This window comes from Sciurus vulgaris, assembly GCF_902686455.1.
Source record: "Sciurus vulgaris genome assembly, chromosome: 18".
In the NCBI taxonomy this organism is placed as follows: domain Eukaryota; kingdom Metazoa; phylum Chordata; class Mammalia; order Rodentia; family Sciuridae; genus Sciurus; species Sciurus vulgaris.
Window position 1 is genome coordinate 30,403,816 of NC_136479.1, and position 26,186 is coordinate 30,430,001.

The 26,186-nt window shown below is 38.4% G+C and overlaps 1 protein-coding gene across 4 annotated transcripts in view; it reads right to left on the reverse strand.

Annotated features, from left to right (window-relative positions):
* The window catches only part of USP42 (ubiquitin specific peptidase 42), a 48,796-nt gene extending 24,123 nt beyond the window's left edge, over positions 1 to 24,673 (reverse strand). For 3 of the 4 annotated variants that reach the window (XM_079120441.1, XM_079120442.1, XM_079120439.1), the window contains exons 1-4: positions 24,546 to 24,673; positions 18,722 to 18,968; positions 16,118 to 16,318; positions 320 to 430 (exon numbers count right to left, since the gene is read on the reverse strand). In XM_079120441.1, the coding sequence (XP_078976567.1) occupies positions 320 to 430; positions 16,118 to 16,318; positions 18,722 to 18,959 (550 nt within the window). In that variant the 5' untranslated portion in view covers positions 18,960 to 18,968; positions 24,546 to 24,673. Of the gene's footprint in view, positions 1 to 319; positions 431 to 16,117; positions 16,319 to 18,721; positions 18,969 to 20,075; positions 21,380 to 24,545 lie in introns of those variants that run through there. The other variant, XM_079120440.1, reaches the window with a different exon arrangement.
* Between the last annotated feature and the right edge of the window lie 1,513 nt (positions 24,674 to 26,186).

A 26,186-nucleotide genomic window follows, 5' to 3' on the forward strand; every position in this document is an offset into this window, starting at 1 on the left:
ATAGTAAATGTTTTACCCAAAATTTGTTATTAAAGACATAGCCATGTATGATAAAAATATGTGTTTTATAATACACTAGGGACTCATTCTTTTTTTTTTAATAACTTAGTCCAGGAAGACTAGCTAAAAGTCAGGCATTGTGGTACACGCCCATAGTCCCAGCTACTCTGGAGGCTGAGGTAGGAGGATCACTTGAGTCCCCGGAGGTTCAAGGCCAGCCTAGGTAACAAGAATCCATCTAAAGAAAAAGCAAAAAAGACAAATAACTAGCTAACTAGCTAAGAAAACACTGATATAAACTCTAATAGCTAATACTTACGCCGCATCTCATTGATGACAAACATTGGTTTAATAACGTCCCCAGGATTACTGAGTGCCTGGGTAATATGCGCTTGCATTGTACACATCATACAAAATCCTTCTGCATGACCTGAAAGAGAAATGTTATCCTCCAAATTAGTAAAATAAGACTATACAGTAAACTATAAATAAGGGAACACTTCTGAGATGAAATATCAGTAACAGCTACTGTGAATACCTTGGGTCATTTTTATTCATTTTCATTTAATTCTCTAACAAACTAAAGTGATAAGTATACTTTAGCCATATTTTACAAGGAAGGAAAAATGGTTCAGAGTTAAAAATTTGCCCAAAGTCAGACATATAATCAGACCCAAATCATAGCCTTTCAAGTTTTGAAGTTTATACTCTATACTGGAAAAACAAGGATTTTTTTCTTATACTACCATTTATCTAAACTGTTAAAAGAATGTCTCCCACACCAGGGTTAGGAAATCTCTATATACATACTCTGGCTTTCTTGGTCACATATGGTAGTCCCATTGCATTATCTTTTCTTTTTTTTTATAATGTTTTAGAGTAAAAAATGATTCTCAGTTCATGCTAAGTGGTGCTAACTGGCATATAGTGAGTAGAAGACAGGTATGTTAGTAAACATCCTAGACAGCATAAGATGGCCCCCCACAGCAAAGAATTACCTGGCCCAATGTCAACAGTACCAAGGTTGAGAAGTTCTGCCTAAACCTTCTTAGAATCTACCTAAGCTTAAAAAGTATTGAAAGAAACAAACTATTTCCAATGAACTATGTCCCTCAACAAAGCTCAAAAATATATAAAGGGATAAAAAAAAATCTAGTACCCAACATAAGATTCATGATGTCTGTCATCTAATCATAGAGTACAAGGCATACAAAGATGCAGGAATGACCAGCAGTAAGGAGAAAAACAAACAAAAAGACTCCAAATTGATACAGAATACAGAATCAGAAGAGAGTAACATTAAAAGATATTATGCAAGGAGGTGAAAAATGCAAGAGCACATTAAAGCATGAAAATAGAGCCAAATATACTTCTACAGATGAACAGGAGACTCCATGAGGTAAAATACATACCAGAGGGGATTAATAACTGATTAGACACTACAGAAAGAAGAATACACTAGTGAACTGGAAGACATTCATTGTGGGTGGAGGATGTTCATAATGACACACAAGCAAAAACAGGAATAGTAACAAAAAGGCAGGTGTGCCAGAGTGCTGTGAACTTCAAGCTGTCCATAATACACGTGTGACTGGAGTCTGAAGGTGAAAAGACAGAACAAATATCAAGAAATAATTACCTACAAAGGGAAAGAAAGCACAGGTGATGGAATGCTTTTGTATTCTGACTGAGGTGAGGTCCTGGCTTACGTGGTAAAATTAAAAGAACTTGGCTGGGCGTGGTGGCAAATGCCTATAATGACAGCAGCTCAGAAGGCTGAAGCAGGAGGATCGCAAGTTCAAAGCCAGCCTCAGCAGCTTAGCAAGGCCCTATCTCAAAATTAAAAAGTTAAAAGGGCTGGGGATGTGGCTCAGTGGTTAAGCACCCCTGGGTTCAATCCCTAGAACCAAAAAAGAAAACAAAGAACTTTACACCAAAAATTTTGGTCTGTGGTAAGTTTTTTAAAATGACCAGAAGAAACAAGAAAAAAACTAGGGGCTGGGGAGATAGCTCAGTCAGTAGAGTGCTTGCCTTGTAAGCACAAGGCCCTGGGTTCGATCCCCAGCACCCAAAAAAAAAAACAAAAAAAAACAAAAAAAAACCTACATAACGGTAACGGACCGTTCAAACCATTTAAGTGATAAAAATATTAAAAGCAGCTAGAAACAAAAACATTATGCATAAAGAAACAAAGGGAAAAGTGTGACAGCAGGCTTCTTGTCAGAAGCAACACAGGCTAGAAGACACTGCATAACATCTTTCAAGTAGTAAAAGAAGAATGGTGATGCCTGCACCCTTCACAACATGACAGCTCCTCTTCTGGGAAGATGGCAAGGAGGTGGTTTGCTCTATTCCTCCTGCCATACACCACCAAACACTCTGAATACTTACACACCACAAACATAAAAAGGCTGTGAAAGGTAGAGAAAACAAGACAGATATGCTAGGGACCTCAGGGCTCAATGGCAGTGAGTTCCCTGATTTTCCTTGGGTCTTAGATATTCTAGACTTGGAGCTAAAGAAGTCAGGAACCAAATGCACAAAGCAAAATTCCAAAGAAAACCCACCTGCTCTCTCCAGCCAAGGACAAGGAAAAGGGCAGCCTTGCATTCGGGACAATTTCAGAAATATTATTGTGTGTACATATGTATATTTTTTTCTGTAAATTACAGTATCTTGACACCTTTAAGCACTTTTTTTTTTGGGTGCTGGGGATCAAACTCAGGGCCTTGTGCTTATAAGGCAAGCACTCTATCGACTGAGCTATCACCCCAGCCCCAACACCTTTAAACACTTCTGTTTGGGGAAAGACTATCCCTCCCACCTTTTTAAAAATATTATATATATATATAAATTATATATAAATATATATTAATTATATATTATAATTAATATCAATATAAATTATATAATATATAATCAATATATATTAATTATATCTATCTATATATATATATGTTGATGGGCCTTTATTTTATTCAGTTATATGTAGTGCTGAGAATCGAACCCAGTGCCTCACACAAGCTAGGCAAATGCTCTAACCACTGAGCAATAACCCCAGCACCCCCCTCCACCTCTTAAGAAATAGAAAAGGGCTCAAGGATATGCAAATTAACAACCCAGAGCCATCCTCCTCTATCTGGTCTGTGCACCCAGGAGTCAGTATTCCTGTGCATTAATCATCTCAGGAGCAGATCCCAGGCAACTAAGGACCACCCTTTTATGACTTTGTATCCACCCAAACTATTAAAACTAGTCAATGCAAACTGTTTACCCTGCCCTGTCTTGCCTCTCCTGGAAACTTCAATAAAGGCTTCAGCCTAATGATTTCTCCCCATTCCTGTCTTATTCCTCTTAACCACCCTGGTATGTGGCCCTGTGTGGCATGCCATGCCTTCTGCATACCAGGGGCTATGAATATAATCATCTTTATTTTCCTGGGCCTCTTCTGCAGCTCCTCCTAAGGCTGTGCCTGATTGACCATCCCATAAAACAACACCAAACATAGCCAAACACTACAGAAAAACTGTGGCTTCACCTCTACCCATACTAGCAAAGGCTAAGTGACAAGCCTAAACTTCAATTCACAGGACTCTAATAGGGCACCCCAAAACCCATCCATTGGATTATTGTTGGATAAGAGAGATTGGGAGCTGGAACTTTCCCCCACACTAGATGCTAACCCCTTCCCCACCTCACAGTGTCCATGGAGATCATGTGTGGAGCAATCCCCACCAACTAAGAAAGGTATCCCTCCACATGGTCCCACAAAATCAGTGAGGATTTTCACCATCACTCAGTGGTAACAAAGCTACTCCCACTGCAGTGTCAGAGGAGACCACAGGAGGACTTGGAACTTCAACTCCAACCCAGCAGCAACCAAAAGTCCTAATCCCCACCTTGGAAGCTGAATGGGGAACCTGGGCTTTTTTCCACCTTGGCCTAACTTCACTTGCTCTGCCTAGCTCTGTCAGGGAAAGCTAAATGTTAGATAAGACCCCATATGGGGTTGGGGTTGTGGCTCAGTGGCAGAGCACTTGCCTAGCAGTGTGAGGCACTGGGTTAGATTCTCAGTACCACATATAAATAAATGAATAAAATAAAGGTTTATCAACATCTTTTAAAAAATCGTACATCTTAACAATGTAAAAATACCCAAGATTCAATTTAAAAAGTAAATAAATAAAAGCATTCAGCACACCAAGAATCTCTGGAACAAAAATTGTAACATTGTCTGAGATGGTTTTAAATGTATGTTGAGGAAATATTTAAGACAACTGTAGAGCCCAGGATATAGTCACTGGGAGAGTAATTTTCCAGCATGTGAGGCTCTGGGTTCAATCCCTAGTAACTTAAAAAAAAAAAAAAAAAAAAAAAAAAAGTACGTTAGGGAGAATAAATATGTATAATGTAATACTTAGAGCAACCAACCACTGAAAGAGCTAAACAAAGAGATATACTCAAAAACATGATAAATAAATCAAAATTGAATCTTGACTATTTCTAAAAAATATTCAAGTAACCCACAGGGGAGACCGGAGTGAGAAAACAGATAATAATTAAACAGAAACAAAATATAAAATGTCAGACCTGGGGCTGGGGTTGTGGTTCAGTGGTAGAACACTTGCCTAGCATGTGTGAGGTTCAAGTCTCAGCACCACATAAAAATAAATGAATAAAATACATACATCTAAAAATGTATTTAAAAAAAAAGTCAGACTTAAACCCTGATACATCAATGATCACCAAGTCCAAATATTCTAACTCCACTTGTTGAATGCCACACGTTGCCACAAAATGGTGGCCACCCCTATAATCCCAGCAACTCAGGAGGCTGAGGCAGGAGAATTGCAAATTCAAGGCCAGCCTAGGCAACTTGGCAAGATTCTATCTCAAAAAAAAAAAAAAAAAAAAAAAAAAAGGTTGGGATATAACTCAGTGGTAGAGCATTGCCTAGGATGCATAAGGCCCTGGGCTTGAATCCCAGTACTAAGAAGGAAAAAACAAAAACAAAAACAAAAAACAAACAAACAAAAAAATGACACAGATTGACAAAATCAATTTAAAAACATGACCTAACCATATAAGAATCTCAGTTCAACTGTAATGATACAGGCAGGCTGAAAGTAAAAGGACAAAAAAGCTGCTATGAAACATCAATCAAAAGAAAACAGGAATGTCTATGTTAACATCAAATAAAGCAGAATGCAGAGCAAAGACTGCTACCAGAGACAGGGACATTACATAATGTAAAGGGTCAATCCACTAAAACACAGGAATCTTAAATATGAAAAAATACATGAATCAAATTCAGATATAACTGAGTGAAAAGAAATACCCACATTTAGATATGGAAACTGCAATATTCTTTTGTCAACAATTTATTGAACAATTCAACAAAAAGTGAGCAAAGATAACAGAACTATGATCAGTTACAGGATCTAATCAACATTGAAACAGCACTCCACCTACCAAGAGCAGAATACACATTTTGTTTCAGGTACTTACAGAACATATACCAAGACAGACCATATCCTGAGCCATAAAATAAACCTTAAAAAATTTAAAGTGTATTCTCCAACCCAGTGGAATAAAAACCAGAAATTGATAAGAGAAAGATAAGAAAATCTCCAAATACCTGGACTAATTAACACACTTGTAAACAATCTGTGAATCAAAGAGTAAATCCCAAGGGAAATAAAAAAAAGAAAAACACTAAACTAAATGTAAACATATTTTTGATAACAGGGACAGAATTAAAACAGTGCTAAAAGGGAAAATTTTAACTATCACCAGCATCAAAAATGAAACTGGGGGTATCAACACAGACCCTGCAAATATCAAAAGGATAATAAGGAAATAACTATGATTTAACTTTACACACACAAAGGCAACTTAGAATAAATGGAAAAATTCCTCAACAAAGCAAACTGCCACAATTCACCCAAGATAAAATAATTTGAGTAGTTCTATACCTATTTGAATTGGTAATTTTAAAACTCCCAGAAAAGGATATCTCCTGACCCAGACAGTTTCACTGCAGAATTCCAAACATTAAAAAAAATAAATAGGCATAGTGGTGCACACCTGTAATCCCAGTAGCTTGGGAGGCTGAGGCAGGAGGATCACAAGTTCAAAGTCAGCCTCAGCAGTTTAGCCAGGCCCTAAGCAACTTACTCAGACCCTGTCTCGAAATAAAAAATAAAAAGGGCTAGAGATGTGGCTGAGTGGTTAAGTATCCCTGGGTTCAATCCCTAGTGCCAAAATTAATTAATTAATTTAATCAAAAATAAGAAATAATGAACATTAAAAAATTATAAAACTCTTCCAAAAAACAGAAAATGAGTTAACATATCTAATTATGTGGCTAATATTACTCTGACACTAAAACCAAAGACAGTACAAAAATAAAATTATAGACTAATATCTCTCATAAGTATAGATGTAAAAGCCCTGAATGAAATATAAGCAAATAAACTGGGCAATATATGTGAAGAATTATATACCATGACCAAATAGAGTTTATTCCAGGGCACGCAAGGATAACTCAATATTATAAAATGTAATTTACCATATTAACAGGCTAAAGATATCAGATGATCCTATCAATTTAATAAAGAAATCATTTGACAAAAATCAACATTCACTCACAATAAAAAATAATCAAAAAACAGGAGAACTGGGGTTGCAACTCAGTGGTAGTGCGCTCACCTAGCATGTGTGAGGCCCTGTGTTTGATCCTCAGCACCATGTAAAAATAAAATAAAGGTATTGTTGTCCAACAACAACAACAACAACAAAAGAGTGGTAGGAGTGGGCTACCACTTAAAAAAGAAAGAAAGAAAAATAGGAGTAGAAAGAAATTTCCATGAGTTGGTAACGAGCATCTACCAAAAACCTACAGCTACTGGGCACAGTAGTGCATGCCTGTAATCCTCACAGTTTGGGAGGCTGAGGCAGGAGGATTGTGAGTTCAAAGCCAGCCTGAGCAACTTATTAGCAAGGCCATAAGCAACTCAGTCAGTCCCTGTCTCTAAATAAAATACAAAAAGAGCTGGGGATATGGCTCAATGAGTGTTGAGTGCCCCTGGATTCAATCCCTAGTACAAGAAAACAAAAAACAAAACAAAAACAAAAAAAACTACAGTTAACAAGTTGTCAGAAAAGAGTCAAGGATGTTTGCTTTCACCACTCCTATTGAACAAAGCGCTAGAAGTTCTTGCCAGTGAAACAAGACAAGAAAAGGAAATAAATAAGGCAAACAGATCAGTAATACATAAGTGTAAAACTGTCCGAATTTGTATGACCTGACTATATATGTAGGAAATTGCAAGGAATCTACCCCAAATGCCTAGATCAATAAATGAGTTTAGCAAGGTCAAAAGATAATTAAAATTCAAAAAAGAAGTAGGATCAGGCACAATGGCACATGCCTATAATCCCAGCAACTGGGAAGGTGAGGTAGGAGGATCACAAGTTTAAAGACAACCTCAGTAACTTAGCAAGGTCCTAAAAATTCAGCAAGACCCTGTCTCTAAATAAAATATAAAAAAAGGGCTGGGATGTGTGGCTCAGTGGTTAAGTGTCCAGGTTCAGTCCCCAGTACTAGGGAAAAAAAAAAAAAGAAGAAGAAGAGGGAGAAGTAGGTAGGTACAAATCTAACAAAACAAGAAAAAAATTCATACGGAAAAAGATTATAAAAAGGAAATGAAGAATAAATGGAACAAACAAAATGAATAGCAAGATGGTAGATTTTAAACCAAAACTATCAATTATTTCACTAAATGTAAATTGCTAAAAATTCTAAAGTAAAAAGCAGAGACTTAGTATTGGATAAAAAAGCAAGATCAAACAATAAGCTGTTTATAAGAAATTCATTTAAAATACAGACATACATAGGTTAAAGTTGAACAGATTAAAAAATGTTAACACTAATCATAAGAAAAACTAGAGTGACTATATATTTATCTCAAAGTAGGTTTCAGAGCAAAGAATATTTTTTGAGATAAAGAAGGTCACTTCATGAATGACAGATGAGGTCATCAAGCGGGCGGTCAAGAGTACAACAAAATAAGCTATAATCTTTCTGATAGAACAGATAGAAACAAATTTGCAAATACAGCATATTTCCACACTTCTCTCAAAATTTGGTACAACAAGTAGACAGAAAACCAGGGCACAAAGGATTACCTCAACAACTAACCACAAATAATCAGCATTTATAGAAATTATAACCAATAGTAGCAGAATACAAATCCTTATTAAGTACACATGAAATATTTAGCAAAACAGATCATGTTCCGGTACATGAAACAAATTCAAGTTTAAAAGAATTCAAACATTAAAAAACATTCTCTGACCACAATGGAATAAAATTAGATATCAATAACATGACAATTTCTGGAAAATCCCCAAATATTTGGCAACTAAATATGCACTTCTAAATAATCACAAGAGCAATTAGAAAGTTTTTGAACTGAAAATTAAAACATATCAAAACAGCTGTTATAGGGAAACAGCACTTATCAAAACAGCACTTACAGGGAAATTTATAGCATTAAACACACTGGAAAAGATGACATTAAATCAAATGCATCTAAGTTCCCACCTTAAATGAGAACAGCATATTTCAAAAAAGCTAAACAAAAGAATTTTAAATGTTCTCATCACAAAAAAATTTAAAGTATTTGAGGAGATAGATACATTTACCCTGATGTGAACATTACACAACATATACGCATTATTGAAACATCACATAGTACCCATAAACTGCAGAATTTTTTCTGTTACTTAATAAGAAAAAAAAAAACTAGAATGGAGAATATTAAACCCAAAGTAGGCAGAGAAAAAGGAATAACAGTATCAAACATTAATGAAACCAAAAACAGAATAACCATGAAACCAAGAGCTAGTTCTTTGAGAAAATCAGTAAGATTATCAACAGATATATGAAAAAATGTTCAACATCTCTAGTGATAAGAGAAATGCAAATCAAAACTACCCTAAGATTCCCTAATTAGAATGGTGATTATCAAGAATACAAGCAACAATAGGTGTTGGCAAGGATGTGGGGAAAAAGGTACACTCATACATTGCTGGTGGGACTGCAAATTAGTGCAGCCACTCTGGAAAGCAGTGTGGAGATTCCTCAGAAAGCTTGAAATGGAACCACCATTTGACCCAGCTATCCCACTCCTTGGCCTATACCCAAAGGACTTAAAATCAGCATACTACAGAGATACGGCCACATCAATGTTCATAGCTGCTCAATTCACAATAGCCAGATTGTGGAACCAACCTAGATGTCCTTCAGTTGATGAATGGATAAAGAAACTGTGAGATATATACATATATATATATATACATATATATATATATATATAATGGAATATTACTCAGTCATAAAGAATAATAAAATTATGGCATTTGCAGGCAAATGGAAGAAACTGGAGAATATCATGCTAAGTGAGATAAGCCAATCTCAAAAAACCAAAGGATGAATGATCTCGCTGATAAGCGGATGATGACACATAATGGGGGGGTGGGAGGGGAGCAAGAATGGAGGAAGGAGGGACTGTATAGAGGGAAAAGAGGGGTGGGAGGGGTGGGGGGAAGGAAAAAATAACAGAATGAATCAAACAAAATTACCCTATGTAAATGTATGATTACACAAATGCTATGCCTTTACTTCATATACAAACAAACAACATGTATCCCATTCGTTTACAATAAAAATAAATTTAAAAAAATAAAATAAATAAAATTAAAAAAAAAAAGAAAATCAGTAAGATTAAAGTCTCCAGTTGGTGATTAGAAAAAAAGGAGACTCAAATGAACATCAAAAATGACAAAGAGGAAATCACTACAGATCCTAATAAAGCTAAAAAGGAAAATAAGAACACGAATAATATGACCAAGTTTATGGGCAAATTTGTTTTCCTTTTTTAAAAAATATTTTTTGTAACACTAGGAACCCCAGTCCTTTTTACTTTTATTTTTCAATATTATTGGTTTGTTGTTGCTGCTGATGTTTTTTAACAAGGTCTCACTAAGTTGCCAAGACTGGCTCCTGTCTCAGTCTTCAAAGTAGCTGGGATTATAGGCATGTGCCACTGCTTCCTAGAAGAAACATTTCCTTAATGACATAAACTAACAAAGTTTGTTGAAATCCGGGGGGGGGGGGGGGGGGGGGGACCCTGAATAGCCCTATATAAAGAACTAAATGTATTTTAAAACCTGCCTATGAGCAACTCCAGATGACTTCACTGATGAAATCTACCAACACTTAGGGAAAAAAACACTGACTCTATACAAACTCCTCCGAGAAACAGAAGTGAATAAAATACATCCCAAATAAGATACCACCATTACCCAAATGAGACAAAGACATAAAAGAAATCACAGACTAATAATATTCATGAACATAAAATTATTTTATAATTTTTAGCAAATGAAAGCTAATAATACATAGAAACAATACATCTCAGAAATGTAAAGTTGGCTTAATACTAAGACATCAAACACTCCATCCAGTAAAAGGGTGAGAAAGAAATATGGAGAATGACCTCACCACACCTATTCAACACTGTAACAGATATCCTAGCCAGTGTAAAGGGCAAGAAAAAGAAAAGAAGACCATACCCAGACTGTAAATAAAGAATACAATTATCGGGCTGGCGGTATAGCTCAGTTGGTAGAGTGCTTGCCTCGCAAGCATAAGGCCCTGGGTTCAATCCCCAGCACCGCAAAAAAAAAAAAGAATACAATTATCTTTATTTATAGATTACATGACTGTCTCAGTAAAATCTTAAGGAATCTTAAAAAAACAAAAACAAAACAAAATTTTAAAAAACCCTACAGACCACCCTGAATGATGTAGAAAGACCCTGTCAGAAAATAAACAAAAAAACCTACTAGAATTAATGAGTTAACCATGGTTCCAGAATATAACATCAATATCTAAAAATCAACTACAGCCAGGTGCAATGGTACATGCCTGTAATTCCAGCAGCTCAGGAGGTTGAGGCAGGAGGATCCCAGGTTCAAGGCCAACCTCTGCAATTTAGTGAGGACCTTATCAATTAGCAGGACTCAGGCTTAAGCATCCTTGGTGCTTGCAAACCTTAGACCCTGCTCCCCCCCCCAAATATTCCTATGTTCTAACAATAATTGATCAAAAATTGAATTAAAAAAATACCATTTATAATTATCAGAAATATGAAAAATATACATCTGATAAGATATATGTACATTGTTCTTTTATACTGAAAACTACAGTATATAAACACTACTAAGAAAAATTAGAATGACCTAAATAAAGAGGTATACGTGGTTTGTAGGTTAGAATATAAAAAGTTAAGGTGTGATTTAACATCTAACTGATTTACAGATTCAGTACAATCCCAATCAAAATCCCAGGAAGCTTTTTTTTTTTTTTTTTTTTTTTTTTTTTTGATACTGGGGATGGAACCCAGGGCACATTACCACTGAGTTACATCCCCAAATCATTTTTTATCTTTTTAAATATTTTTTTTAGTTGGTGATGGACCTTTGTTTGATTTGTTTATTTATATGTGGTGCTGAGAATCGAACCCAGTGCCTCACAAGTGCTAGGCAAGTGCTCTACCACTGAGCCACAACCCCAGCCCACAATTCTTTTTTTAATATTTTTTAGATGTTGATAGAACTTTACTTTATTCATTTATTTTTATGTGGTGCTGAGAATCAAAGCCAGTGCCTCACACATGCTAGGCAAGTGCTCTGCCACTGAGCCACAACCCCAGTCCCACAATTTTTTTTACTTTTAAAATTTTTGTTCTTTGAAGATATACATGAAATTTTTTATTTTTTTATTTTTATTTATTTTTTCTTTTGAAATAAGCTCACTAAGTTGCTGAGAGTCTTGTTAAATTACAGAGGCTAACCTAAAACTTATAATCCTCCTACCTCAGACTTCCAACCACTGGGATTACAGGCTGTGCCACTGTACCTAGCCAGGAAGCTTTTTTATAGAAATTGAAAAATTTGGTCCCGCAATCCCATTATTAGGTATACACCCAAAGGAACTGAAATCAGTATGTCAAAGAGACATCTGCAACAGCAATATTTATTGCAGCACACAACAGCTGAGACATGGAATTAACCTAGGTGTCAAAGAACACGTGAATGAATAAAGAAAACTGGTATATATACACACAATGGAATAATTATTCAACATAAGAAAGAATGGAATTCTGTCATTTGCAGCAACATGGGTGAACTAGAAGACTTTGTTTGACTGAAATAAGGGTACGAAAAACCATACTGTGTATTCTCACTTACATGTGGAAGCCAAAAAGCTGATCACAAAGAAGTAGAGAGTAGAATAGCATTACAAGAGCCTGGGAAAGGTGTGGAGGAAAGAGGGAAAGGATGGCTAATGGGTACTGAAGTTCAATTGGCTATGAAGAATAATTTCTAATGTTCTATAGCACAATATCATTGGCAACAATTATTTTAAGACAGTCAGTAAAAAGGATTTTGAATGTACACAGGACAAACAAAATATGCCTGAAGTGACAGATATGTCAATTACCTGCAACTGATAACGTACTGTATACATGTATTAAAATGTCACACTGTACCCACAAATATGTACAATTATTCTGTGTCAAAACTGAAATACAGTAAGATAAACAAAAACCAAAATTCATTCGGAAATGCCAATGACCAAGAATGGTCAAAACAACTTTGGGAAAAGTCAAGGGAGCTTAGCTATTTCAAAACGTTTAGACATACAGTAATCAAAACATTGTGGCCAGGTAAGGTGGTGCACGCCTGTAATCCCAGCAGCTCCAGAGGCTGAGACAGAAGGATCACAAGTTCAAAGCCGGCCTCAGTAAAAGTGAGGCGCTAAGCAATTCAGTGAGACCCTGTCTCTAAATAAAATATAGAATGAGGATGGGGATGTGACTCAGTGGTCAAGTGCCTCTGAGTTCAATCCCCGGTACCCCCACCAAAAAAAAAAAAAAAAGACATTTTGTCATGGTAAAGAATCAGCGTTACACAATGGAATCCAGAAAGAGATCCATATGCATATGATTAATTGAATTTTGACAAAGATGCCAAGACAATTCAGTTAAGAAAAGATTCTCTTTTCAGTGAATGGTACTGGAATAAATGGATATTCATATGTAAAAATACAGGTTGTTGGTGGTGCATCTTAGTGGTAGGGCACTTGCCTAGCACATGTTAGGCCCTGGATTCAATCGGAGCACCACAAACACTCATCTATTCTTCATATCACAAACGAAAAAAAAATAAGTGAAAATGGATCACTGATCCAAGTGAAAAGTTAAAACTATTAAAACTTCAAGAAAATGCAGTAAAAAAATCACTGTGACTTCTGGGGTTAAGTAAAGATTTCTTAACACAACACCTAAAACAATAAAAAGAAAAAAAGCAATTAACTGGAAATTCCCAAAACAAAAAAACAGTGCTCTTCAATAAATAAAGAAGAGAATGAAAAGACAAGCCCCAGACTGGGAGAAAATATTTGCAAATCACAAGTGTGACAAAGAAGTTATATCCAGAATATATAAAGAACTCCCAAAATTCAACAATAAGAAAACTATCCACTTTTTAAATAAGTAAAAGATTTAAACTGGTATTTCAGTAAAGCAAATATACAGAATGCAAATAACCACTGAAAAGATGTTCAACATCATAACAGGAAAGTACAAATAAGATATTATTATTCCTATGTTCATATATAAATACACGACCATTGTGACTCCACATCATGTTCAACCACAAGAAAGGGATCCTAATTAAAATAAGTTATACTCCACATATGTATAATGTCAAAATACACTGTCATGTACACTGAAAAAGAACAACAAAAAAGATACTACTATTCTACACACCCACGAAAATGGCTAAAACTGAGGACTGACCACACCAAGTATTGGGATAGGTTTGAAGCAAATTAAACTTTTGTTGGCTGGTGATGGGAAAGTAGAACATTACAATCCCTTTGGGAGACAGTTTAGAAGTATTTTATTTGTGTATTTACATATGTATACACACACACACATATGCATCTCCGTGTGTGTGTGTGTGTGTGTGTGTGTATATATATATATAGACAGATAGATAGATATACACATACGAATACACACACATATATAAATTTTTTTTTGGGGGGGGGGATTCTGAGGGTTGCTGAACCACTGAGCCACATCCTAGTCCTTTTTATTTTTCATTATGAGACAGGTCTCATTAAGTTGCTTAGGGCCTCACTAAGTTGCTGAGGTTGACCTTGAACTTGCAATCCTCCTGCCTCAGTCTCCCGAGTTGCTGGGATTACAGGCATGTGCCACCACACCCAGTATTAGAAATATTTTAAAAAGTTAAGTATATGCCTATGAAGGCATATACTCTTACTCTTATATACCCAAGAGAAATGAAAACACATCCTTACAAAGATTTGTTTGAAAATGTTCACAGCAGCTTAATTTGTGATGGCCCAAAAGGGAAAATAATCCAAATGTCTATCAATAAGTTAATGGAGAAATAAACTATGGTACATTCATATAATGAATATTACTCAGCAATAAAAATGAACCACTGAAACATGCAACAGATGGAATAATATTGAAATAATTGTGCCAGATAAAGAAAGAAAATATAGAATATATACTGTATAATTCTACATCTGCAACACTGTAGGTAATACAAACTATTTTATAGTGACAAAGTGGAAATTAGTGCTTGCCTGAAGTAGATGAAATGGAGTGGGGAAGTAATGGAAGGGGTAATTTCAAGGGGCATTAGAGAATTTTTATGGGTGATATAACCATTATCTTAATTGTGATAGGTGTACACAAATGTCAAGATACATCAAATTGTTCTTCAAATATATGCAATTTATTATATATGTTATACCTCAACAAAGTTGGTAAAACAGAGAAAAAAAGAGAAAGAAGGAAAAAGGGAAATAAATTACCAAAAACATAAGATAGGCACCTAATTCTGGACACTGGGAGTTTCTGAAATTTGCCTTGGTCCTCTTTCTTGCTGTCCAGATGCCAGTGCTGGGTTTTTAATCCACACCCTACTTTTATTAAGCACAAAAGTGATAGGAAAGCTGTCTGTGAGGAATGAATTATGGACTTGGGAAGAAAATGAGGGCAAACAATGTTCATTCTGTAATTACAAACCCTTTGGCATAACAAAAAACTCTAGGTGGTGAGATTCTAGGTGATTTTTTCTTTCATTTACTTAAATTTTTCTGTACTTTCCAAATTCTTTACAAGCATTACTTTGCTCTCTGGAGGAAAAAAGTTTTTAAAAGAACCACTTTAAATTCTCCACTAAGTGAAGAACTACTCAAAAGGAAACCAAAGAGTTTTGTTTTTCAATCCTGATCATTGATGAGTAGCACCAGAGCATGCATACACATAAACTGGAGCATTAATTCACATTAAAGAATAGGGAACCTTCATTTATAAAGGATGATGGATAATTCACATTATATGTAGACAGTCAAAACTCAAAAATGGATTTTCTGAATTCTGAATGTCACTAGTCAGCACTGAGGGGGTTTCCACCTAGTTAAAGACATCTTAATACGTTTTAACTTATTTTTTGCCCTCTGAATTGAAGACAGAGCTCTCAACTGATAAGGCAAAGTCATATATGAATTCTGGGAGGTCTGGGCAGTGATAAAGGTTCCCCTTCCTCAAGGGCTTACAAGCCTGACAATGAATCAGGCCTTCTAACCTAAGACTAATGCTAGGAGAGGGAGGATTTCTTAACCTTGCTTGTCTCAAGCTGTTAGCATCAGACATTAACATTGTTTAACAAGTGCAGAAAACTAGCAGGAGGATTAGAAATGCCAAATGCTGACAAAATGTTTCTTTTAAAATACCCTCACAGGTCAAATTAGGTGCAAAATGTTTCTTATGCAATTTGAATACAAATCCTTAGAGTCCTCCTTGGTTTTGAAAAGAATAAACCAACTTCTAATGATCATATAATGCTTAATTCTAATTTTCCACTTTCATTTCAGAGAAAAAAGTAAATAAAAGGTTAGCATCCATGATACTACAAACATACCACTGAACAGAACACTTACATGTCTTGGAGTGTTCATGTGATAGCATATAATTGGCAAGAGGTGGTGTGTAAGTTAAACACTGCAAAGCAGCATTGGCAAAACAGGTATTGCCCAAATTCTGGAGCCCAGCGCCAACTCTGTGAGTTTGTTGCCACTTAAGACAAATCTTCTCCGATGGAAAAAGAACTTTTTGTGGAGGAGCAATGCCATCACCTAGGACTAGAACAATAAACAGCGAAGATTTAAAAACAAAGCTTTGCATGGTTCTGAAGCTAAATACATAACAATACTTGATCAATCTAAGATTCTAAATCCCATTACTAACTTGCCAGAAATACCAGGGAGAATGGGACATTGTAAAAGACAGAACCCAGAATGAGAGAAATTATGAATGATTGATTTAATAAACAAACTGCAACCATAAAAGGAAACTTAAGATACATATCCACCAAATGCGAAGTGTAGTATTTTGTTTGGATGTTGTTTTCAACAACCAACTATGGAAAAAAAATATATGACAACCAGGGAAGTTTGAATATTGACTGGATTTTTAATATAAAGATGTTTTTAATTTTTAGAAAAGAATCCTCTTTGCTATATATACTAAATATTTATAGGTTAGTTGATAAATGTCAAAAATGGCTGATAGCTACATGAGAGTTCATTATAATTACTCTTAAATCTACTTAAAATTTTTCATAATAAAATGTTTTTAAATATAAATAGTATAATCAACAGATAATATAAGTCAATTCCCTATGACATTGGCCACATATCTTTAAATGCAGGACCACCTCCATGCTTACCATCACATCACTTATTGAGCCCTCACCAGGTGTCACATAGTCTCAATTCTAATGCTAATGTCCCCATTTTACCACTAAGAAAACAGGTTTTAAAGTCAGGCTGCTAAGCAACACTATATGTACTTCTAAGTACACTAAATGTGTCTGTGAAAGGTTTGTGTCTATTATTAAGACTTATAAACAGATGGATTACTAGTAACTATGCTAACAGAACTCAAGTGAAGTTTAAGAAATCATTTATTTAGAAAAGTTCAAAATAATCAGTTAGTAAGATTAGTTTTTCAAAGGATGGCTAGTTCCTCACTGCTATCAAAGGCTGAGATACCCTACAAATGAGATGGTTCTCTATCTGAACAGACATTGGTTATTATTTAAGTATGCAAAAGTAGAATTTGGCTTGATAGGACATGGAAAGCAAAATTAGGAAAAGAGAAATTAATCTGTAGAGAGTGGGGAAACAGCTCCCTAAAAGGGACAGTGAGCTAAGTCCTTATGAAAAGAGAAAGGAACTCTAGTAACATGACAGGAGGCTGGAGGCTTAGAGAAAGATGTACTGTGGGAAAAGTCTTGCTGGAGAAGGAGCCGAAAGATCTTAGATCTCTGAGTAACATTCAATTAAGTTGTGTTTTGTGATATAAACTTTCTCCTCATCCAAAACACCTTTAACAAATCATATTTCCCACTACTACAGCACAATATCAAACTTACTAAGAGGACTCAAAACAATATAAAAGGCTATATAGCTCAGTGTAGCTCCGTGGTAAAGCCCATGCCTCATATGCTTAAGGTCCTGGGTTCGATCCCCAGAACCAAAAAAAAAAAAAAAAAAAAAAGTCAAATTATTCTATCAAACAACACTATGAGTAGAAACTAATTCTATTAACTTTCTTTGGATTTCAAATCTGAAAGTCTTCAAATCTGAAAGTCTCAGAAGTACCAACTAAAAGTGTCAATGTTTCATTTATCTGAATACATTTTAACAAATGTAACCATATTTACATTGTTTTAATAGAAGTAATATTTCTATTATCTGCTCTCTTTCAAAGAGTTTTATTACTACAGATGTTTTTTGGGTCTTTTGTCATCATTGTTGTTGTTTTGGTTTTTTGTGTGGTACTGGGGATCAAATCCAGGGGTACTCCATCATTGAGCTATATGCCCAGCTCTTTTTGATACAGGCTCAAATTTGTAATCCTATTTCAGCCTCCCAAGTCGTTGGAATTACTGGCACGCACCATTGTACCCCGCGCTACAAATGATTTTTAAATGGGGGGGGGTGGTGGGAGTGGTGCGGGGCATTTAGAGATCACTTATCTAAAAGCAAGCATTCTTAAAAACATCTTTAGCCATGCAGGGTAACGCATGCCTGTAATCCTAGTTACTTGGGAGGCTGAGGCAGGAGAATCACAAGTTCAAGGCCAGCCTTGGCAACTTAGTGAGACCCTGTCTCAAAATAAAAATTAAAAGAAAAAAAAAAAAAAAACCTTAAAAATTTTAAAAGACATATCTATTTAGGGAATTATAATTTACCAGTTATTAAAATGTAATGCTTGTCCATTCTCTCCAAGATAAAGTTTATCCTTCAAAAAATTAGAATTAAAGAAACTACTCATATTAACTAAAAAATAATCCACCCTGTTGTAATACATGGATTAATAATAATTAATCATTCATCAGAGGAAAATGAAACACATTAAAGAATGATGGCCACTCAGGTGGCAATGTCTTGCAAAATAAGCTCCTCTGTAAAACTACCAACCCACTGACAGCATTTCTACTGGAGTTTCTGGGAATGATTCTTTTTTAAAAATAGTACCTTGCTCCTTTTGTGGAGACGGCTTTGATTTATCAGGTACAGAAGAATTTGAATAAACTACAGCACCAGGTACTGGTCCTAAGGAAAGTGTGTGATTTGAAACATCATTTAATGAAGACACAGCACCCCAGCTGGCAGAACCTGCATCCATGTCTCCAGGTGAGACTGCCTCAGAACTGCCAGGCTGATTCTGATAGGTTGACGGGTCTGAAGATTCAGCTTTGTCAACTATGGTCATTGTTCAACTCTGCAAAAGATGAAAAGCATACATCTTTTTCATAAGACAAGAAAAGTAAACTACTTATACTAACATTGTATCTTGGAAAAGTTTTCTAGCCATTCTTAATTATTTTCAAACAAATCAACCAAATATAAAAAGAACAGTATTTCATCCACTTTTATAATAATTTCCTTGGAACATTTAGAATAATGCTATATAAATATTAAAACAATTTTTATTTTAAAATCTTCAAGAAGGCATTTAATTAGAACTTCTCATTCTATTCTATGCCCCAAAACATTTTATTTTAGTTTATAATTAGGCATCTCAATTTCCATTTCTATATATTTACTAACTGCATGCTTTTTCCTCACTATGGCTTAAAACTAGGAAAATTATATACAATACTAATACAGTTGACTAAGTTTTCAATTCACAAATAATTTCTCAGGGACAAGTCTTGACTACATGAAGAGTAAATCTAACTTTAATTTTTAGCTTAAAGTCCAAAATGACATTATATGAAATACACTGCATTTTTGAAAAAAAATTACACAAAGTCACACCTTTGAAACAAACCTGCTTTTCTGTAGAGGTTCACTATGACTTTTTAAACAAAACCTGTTAAGACTTCCTTAACATTAAACCTGAACACAAATATGTGTTACAAAAATAATTATAATTTTTCTCTCTGACTCCTATCATTAAAATCTTCTAATTGAGCATTTTCTATGTGCTAGGCATTGCATTATATGCTGAACATATATTAACTTGCTTAATATTCATAATGAACCTACAAAAGGCCAGAGAATTCAGAGTCTATAAAATGAAGCAATTATAACAAACTAGTCAGCAACTGGGACTTGAAGGCAGGTCCAACAAACACAACTGGGCTTCCTTCTGTCTATACCACCTAGTGAACAGAGTACTTTTAGTAATGTTCCCAAAATTGCTCAGGCAGCCAAATCTAGATATGTTACCCACTCTAGAAAACCTTTCAGGGTCAGAAAGGGGCACATGCGCATCAACTCAGAAGCTGGGCAGGACTACAAGTTCAAGGCCAGCCTCAGCAACTCAGCAACACCCTAAGTAACTTAGTAAGACCCCGTCTCAAAATAGAAAATAAGCCCCCACCTGTAATCCCAGCAGCTCAGGGGCTCCAGAGGCTGAGGCAGGAGGATCACAACTTCAAAGCCAGCCTCAGCAACTTAGCAAGGCCCTAAGTAACTTAGCAAAACCCTGTCTCAAAAATTTTAAAAAGGAAAATAAATAAAATAAAGAAATAAAGGCTGGGGATGTGGCTCAGTGGTGTAGCACCCTGAGTTCAATCCCCGGGACTAAAAGAAGTAAAAAGAAAACGGAAAAACATTTCCAGAGTGTCTCAGCTGCTCTTTCACAGCACCTGTCCTAACACCTAGACTTGGCACTCTCTCACCCAGTAACCCCCACACACTCCCCACGTCACATTCCCACCACACTCCCTGCTCTACACTCTGCACATGCTCTTCTCTTTTATCTACTCTTTTCCATTCTATCACCTTCAGCCAGTTAACACTTCTGTTTCTCATATTAAAATTCATTTCTTTTGCAACATTTTCCTTGACAACTCCTTTTGCCCAAGACTGGGTTAGAAACCACTTCTAAAAGCTCCCCCAGCACTCCCATGCAATTTCTGTGGTAGCACTTCAGCATTTACTCTACAGCCATTTTACTTGTTGCCCTCTATTATGTTCTTTCTTTTTGGGGTTGGTGGGGGGGTGCTAGGGATTAAACTCAAGGACACTTGACCACTGAGCCACATCCCCAGCCCTATTTTGGATTTTATTTAGAGTTAGAGTCTCACTGAGTTGTTTAGTGCTTCTCTTTTGCTGAGGCTGGCTTTGAACTCGAAATCCTCCTGCCTCAGCCTCCTGAGCCACTTGGGATTACAGGTGTGCAACACTGTGCCTGCTCTAGTGTGTTCTAAATTATATCCCCTGACCTGGTGGAGAGAAAGCCTTCTTTTCTGAATAAGGATCTTATATCTTTTGTTTACAATTTTAAATAATTTTTCTTAGTTTATTAAGATAAACTTTTGCTTTTAGCACTGTTTGTCTTGAGTGTTTGTCTTGTTAATCCTTTAACAATTCCAAAGTAGAACTGCCTTAAAGTTTTGTTTTCAAAAATATCCAGTACTGAATAGTACAAAGCATTATAAAATATCCATGTACATACTTGCCACTTCAAATGTTACCATGCATTTGCTGTTCATGACAAGGTTGTTTATAAAAAGGCTCAATAGCAGGGTCTTGCTAAGTTGCTTAGGGTGGGTTGTAGCTCAGTGGTAGAGTTCTTGCCTACTAGCACATGTGAGGCACTGGGTTCAATCCTCAGCACCACAAAAAATAAATAAAATAAAGGTATTTTTTAAAAGGTTCAAATTTTGGCAGAGCATGGGGGCGCACACCTGCGAATCCAGTGATCAGGAGATAGAAGTTTGCAACCAGCCTCGGCAACTTAGTGAGATCTTCAGCAATTTAGCAAAACCCTGATTCAAAATAAAATATACCAGTAGCTCAGGAGACTGAGGTAGGAGAATTGCCAAATTCAAAGCCAGTTTCAGCAAAAGCAAGGCACTAAGCAACTCAGTGAGACTGTCTCTAAATAAAATACAAAATAGTGCTGGGAATGTGGTTGAGTGCCCCTGAGTTTAATCCCAGGTACCCCCCCAAAAAATAAATAAAACAAAACAAAATAAAATATAAAAAGGACTGAGGACCAGGAGCAGTGGCACATGCCTGTAATCCCAGCAATTTTGGACAAAGGCTGAGGCAGCAGGATCACAAGTTCAAAGCCAGTCTCAGCAATTTAGCAAGGCCCTAAACAACTTATCAAGACTATGTCTCAAAATAAAAATAAATAAATTAAAAGCATTAGGGACAGCTCAGTGGTAAAGTGCCCCTGGAGTCAATCCCCAATTGGGGGGCGAGGGGGGGACTGCAGATGTTGCTCTTGCTCTGTGGCACAGCACCCCCTGTGCTCAATCCCCAGTACCAAAAAAATAAAAATAAAAAGGCTCATTTTGTTGTCTGCAATTTTTCATTAAGGCAAGATTATCACCCAAAGGAAAGTACAACCTTAAAAGTTTTGGGATGCTTATGTAAACATAGAAAAGATGTTAATTAGATCTTAATAAACCAAGAAAAATTATTTAAAATTGTAAACAAAGATATAAGATCCTCATTCAGAAAAGGTCTCTCAGAAGAAAGCTTGAGTCTATCACTTAAACAAAGTTTACATTTTCCACATCATAAAAGTAAAAAAAAAAAAAAAAATATGAACAAGTGTGGAGATAAGAATAAGAAAATAAAAAGAGGAGGAGGAAGTGGGGGAGGAAGGAAGGAAGCCATAATCAAGAAATAAGAAAATGCTAATCCAGTCTTATTTACAACAAGATCAAATAGGAGCAAAAACCTTGATTTTCCTGGGACAAACCTCCCTTTCAGACAATGATTAACAAATGACCAAATAAAATCATTCTATTTGCTCCAGTAAAAAGAAAATGGAAAAGAAAAAACACTCTTAAAAGGGAAAAATTTTAAGGAAAACACAAATCATTAATAACAATATTTCCATTATAATTTTGGAAAAACAAACTAAACCCTTCCACTCTTCATTTACATCGGTCAGCCAATGAAACCTTACCCTAAAACCATCAGGTAACAAACTAAACTCCATCTCCTACAGAGACAACCCTTCTTGAAACCAAGCAGTTAAGACTTAGGATTCATGAGTACATGTTCTTTACTCCCAGTAAAGCTTCTAAATATTACCGTTATAAATACCAACACTTTGAAGTAACAACTTCAATGAAAAGTTTAACATTTCTCTTAACACCTTCTAATGATATACAAAGTTATAAGAGCATGTTTAAAAAAAAAAAAAGGAGCATGAATCAAATTTGGATTGCATATGGAAGAATGAGACAACTTCACAAATGTTTCCTCTGCTTTAAGTATCATCATTTACTCAAAAGTCTTAAAATTCCCAAGTTCTTTACATGATATGTTTCCTTGTAGTAATCAAATGCTAGAAGACATTACTCTTTTTCATTTTTAAAAGAATATCACTATTTAAATAATGTAGCATTCCACATACATGGAAGTAGTAACATGGACACATTTAAAAAGAAACTGTTACTCTACTTCACAAACAATGTAATCCAGGTTCTTGTAGCATTTCCGTTTTAAGAGACACACACACACACACACACACACACACACAACGCACAAAAGCTTCAAAGACAGAACCTTGATTTTAATTATATTTAAGTAAACAAAACGATTAACCTTAAACCTTTACAAACCAAATACTTACTGTCGCCTTGATTCAATGATATAGAAAAGAAAGTGAAACTGACCCTAAGTAAAAACAAACAAGTGAAACTGATTATTCATAGACCCTATGCACTTTGAATGAGTAACACAATAAAAAAAAATTATGTTTAAAATGTACAGCTCTTTGAAAAAAAATTTAGGCTCCATGGACATGTATCAGAACCTGTAATATGGTTGTTACTTTGAAAAGGAGGCGTTAACTAAATAGTTTTCCAACCACTTTTGCTGTTACTTGAATGTATTTACTTGAAATAACCAACATGTTTTCCCATAAACAAGTAAGCCCCAAGGCCTTCGCGAATATAAAAGAGCTATTCAACGAAAGTAATCTCAACGGTATTCATTATAGAGAGTTTAAAGTCCTAGATTGAAAAACTTCTGTCCGGTCAAATTTTCCTTTCAAACATCAGAAACGGACCCCCTCACCCCCGCCTTCTCCAGGTAAGTTGGCTCTTCCTGCCCCAAAGATAAAGACCCGGAGGGAGGCACACGCGCTTTGGGGAACGCGCCGCCCGGCTCCTCCTCTCCCGCGGCCAGCTGCCCGCCCGCCTCCCCTCCGGTGCCCGCACCGCTCCGGCGGCCGGCGTGGGCACTCGGACACTCGGCGGAGGCCAGGCGGACGGCCCCGCGCGGGGGGCCCGGGAGCGGGCGCCCCGGGTGGGAAAGTTTGTCTCTGTTAGGGATGCGATGGGGGCGGGGAGGCCGGCCCGGAGCTCCGAGGGGCGCCGGGGCCGGGAGGTGGCAGCCACGCGGGGGGCGGCGGGCGGGCCGGGGACACCGGCTCCGCGGTGGCGGCCGGCACACGCCCACCCCGGCAGTCCTGCGCTAGCCGGGCCGCCCCGGAGCCGCCCGCTGGCCCGCCGGACCCCCGGGCCGAGAGGGCGGGCTGGGGCCGGCGGGGGTGGGCGCGCAGTGTCCATGGCAACCAGGGGGGTCCGGCCTCCCCGCGCAGCCCGACCCGCCCGGCACCCGCCTGGCACCCGCCCGGCACGACCGCCGCCCCCTCCTCGGCGGCCTGGCCCGGCCGGGCGGTGGCGGCGCTGCCCCCGGCTCGGCTGGGTCCCGGGCGGCCCGCGGCTGCGGAGGGAGCGGCGGGCGAGGGGCCGCGCCAGCCCCCGGCGGGCCGCGCCGGCTGAGAGGCGGCCCGGCCAACAGCGGCCGAGGCGAGCGGGGCGCTCGGCGGGCCCCACGCCGGCCTGCGGCGGGCGGGAAGGAGGCGGGAGCTTACCTGACCCGGCTCGGCGCTCGCTCCATCCCCCTCGGCCGCCGCCGCCGCCGCCGCCGCACACAGCCCAGCCGCCCGGCGGGGGACAATGACGTGCCTCCATCCGGGCACCGCCGCCGCCGCCTCCGGGTCAGCGCCGCGCCCGCAGCGCCCCGCCGGGCCGCCAGGGGGCGCGCCAGGGCCGCGCCCGCACGCGCCGCCGCCCAGGGGCCGTCGCACAAGAGGCGCGGCGCGCAGCTAACGGGCCCGGCGAGCGCGGGAGGGGCGGTCGCCAAAGGGCGGCGGGCGCAGGCCGGCCTCGCACGTCAGCAGAGCGCCGGCCGACCGGCGGAGGGAGCGCGCTGATTGGCCGAGCGGGCAGCCGCACAGCACAGGGCGGGGCGGGGCTCTTTTCTCCCCGCAAGCCCCAGGCGGAGCCGCGCGGCGGTCCTCGCTTAACTCCGTACATGGGGGTCCTGGGCGGTCCGGCAACAGAATGCCAGATCCCTGGACCCTGAAGATCGATGGGCTTGGAGCAAAGCTCCACGAGTGCGGAGCGCGACCCTCGGCCCTTCGGTTAGTGGGACCCCACCGGGGGGACGCTGCTCTCCATTAGGCTGCACACTGTTTTATACGGAAGGAGAATTTTTTTTTCGGTGCTGAGGATGGAACCAAGGCCTCACGCATGCTAGGCAAGCGCTCTACCACTAAGCTACACACCCAGCCCCAAAAGGAGAATCTTAATTCTGGCTTCGGAAAATGACAAATCGCTGCCCACCCCGTCAAAATTTCACCTCGAATCTTGTCATTCTGACCATCTTTGGGGCCACTGGACGGGCTCTTGCACCCCAGTGCTCGATTCTTACTTCGACCACTTATTGGACGTCTGACCGTGAGGTCGAACAGAGCTGGTTCATCGTTGCATCTCCCCTACACCGTGACTGTTCCATCTCTTGCCTGCTTTAAGGACATGAGACTATCCTGCACTGGCCTGAATTTTCCTTCTCCTCTGCCTCCCCCACCCCCCCCTCCCAACATGATTTAACCCCTTAAACCAAGGCACGTCAATCTCACCGACCAAGGCCGGTGATCCTGACCCTCCCCTCTCGAAGTGGTCCTTTCCTCCCGCCAAGCCCCTTCCAACAGTTCCATTCTACCTTCATTTTGTAGCCAGGGTGATCTTTAAGAAACACAGATCAGAGAATGTGTCTGCCCATCTCAGAGCCTTCTTCCTATAGAAAGCCTAAAGTCCTTAGCCTGATGTTGAAAGCCCAAGTTTCCTTTCCTCTTTCATGTGTCAGCCATAACGGATTCTTTCCTACAAACCGCCCCACCCCACTCCTATATTTGCTGATAGCCTAGCCATGCCTCCTCCACTGATACTTTATAAAATACCGGTTGTGTATTTGGAGAAAGAGGCTGCAGTACTTGGAGGAAACAAAAAAAAAAAAGAAGAAGAAGAAGAAGAAGGGGAATCCCCATACTCCAGAATTCAGTGTCCGCTTTCAGGACCAACAACTTTCTTCCTGAGGAAGGATGGTTATGGAATTTCACTTTTACAGCATTTTCAACACTACTAAGAGATTTCAAGAAGAGAACAACTACGGGGATGAACTCAGTGATTTGCTTACCTTTTCCAAATGACTTACAATTGATTAAATCAGA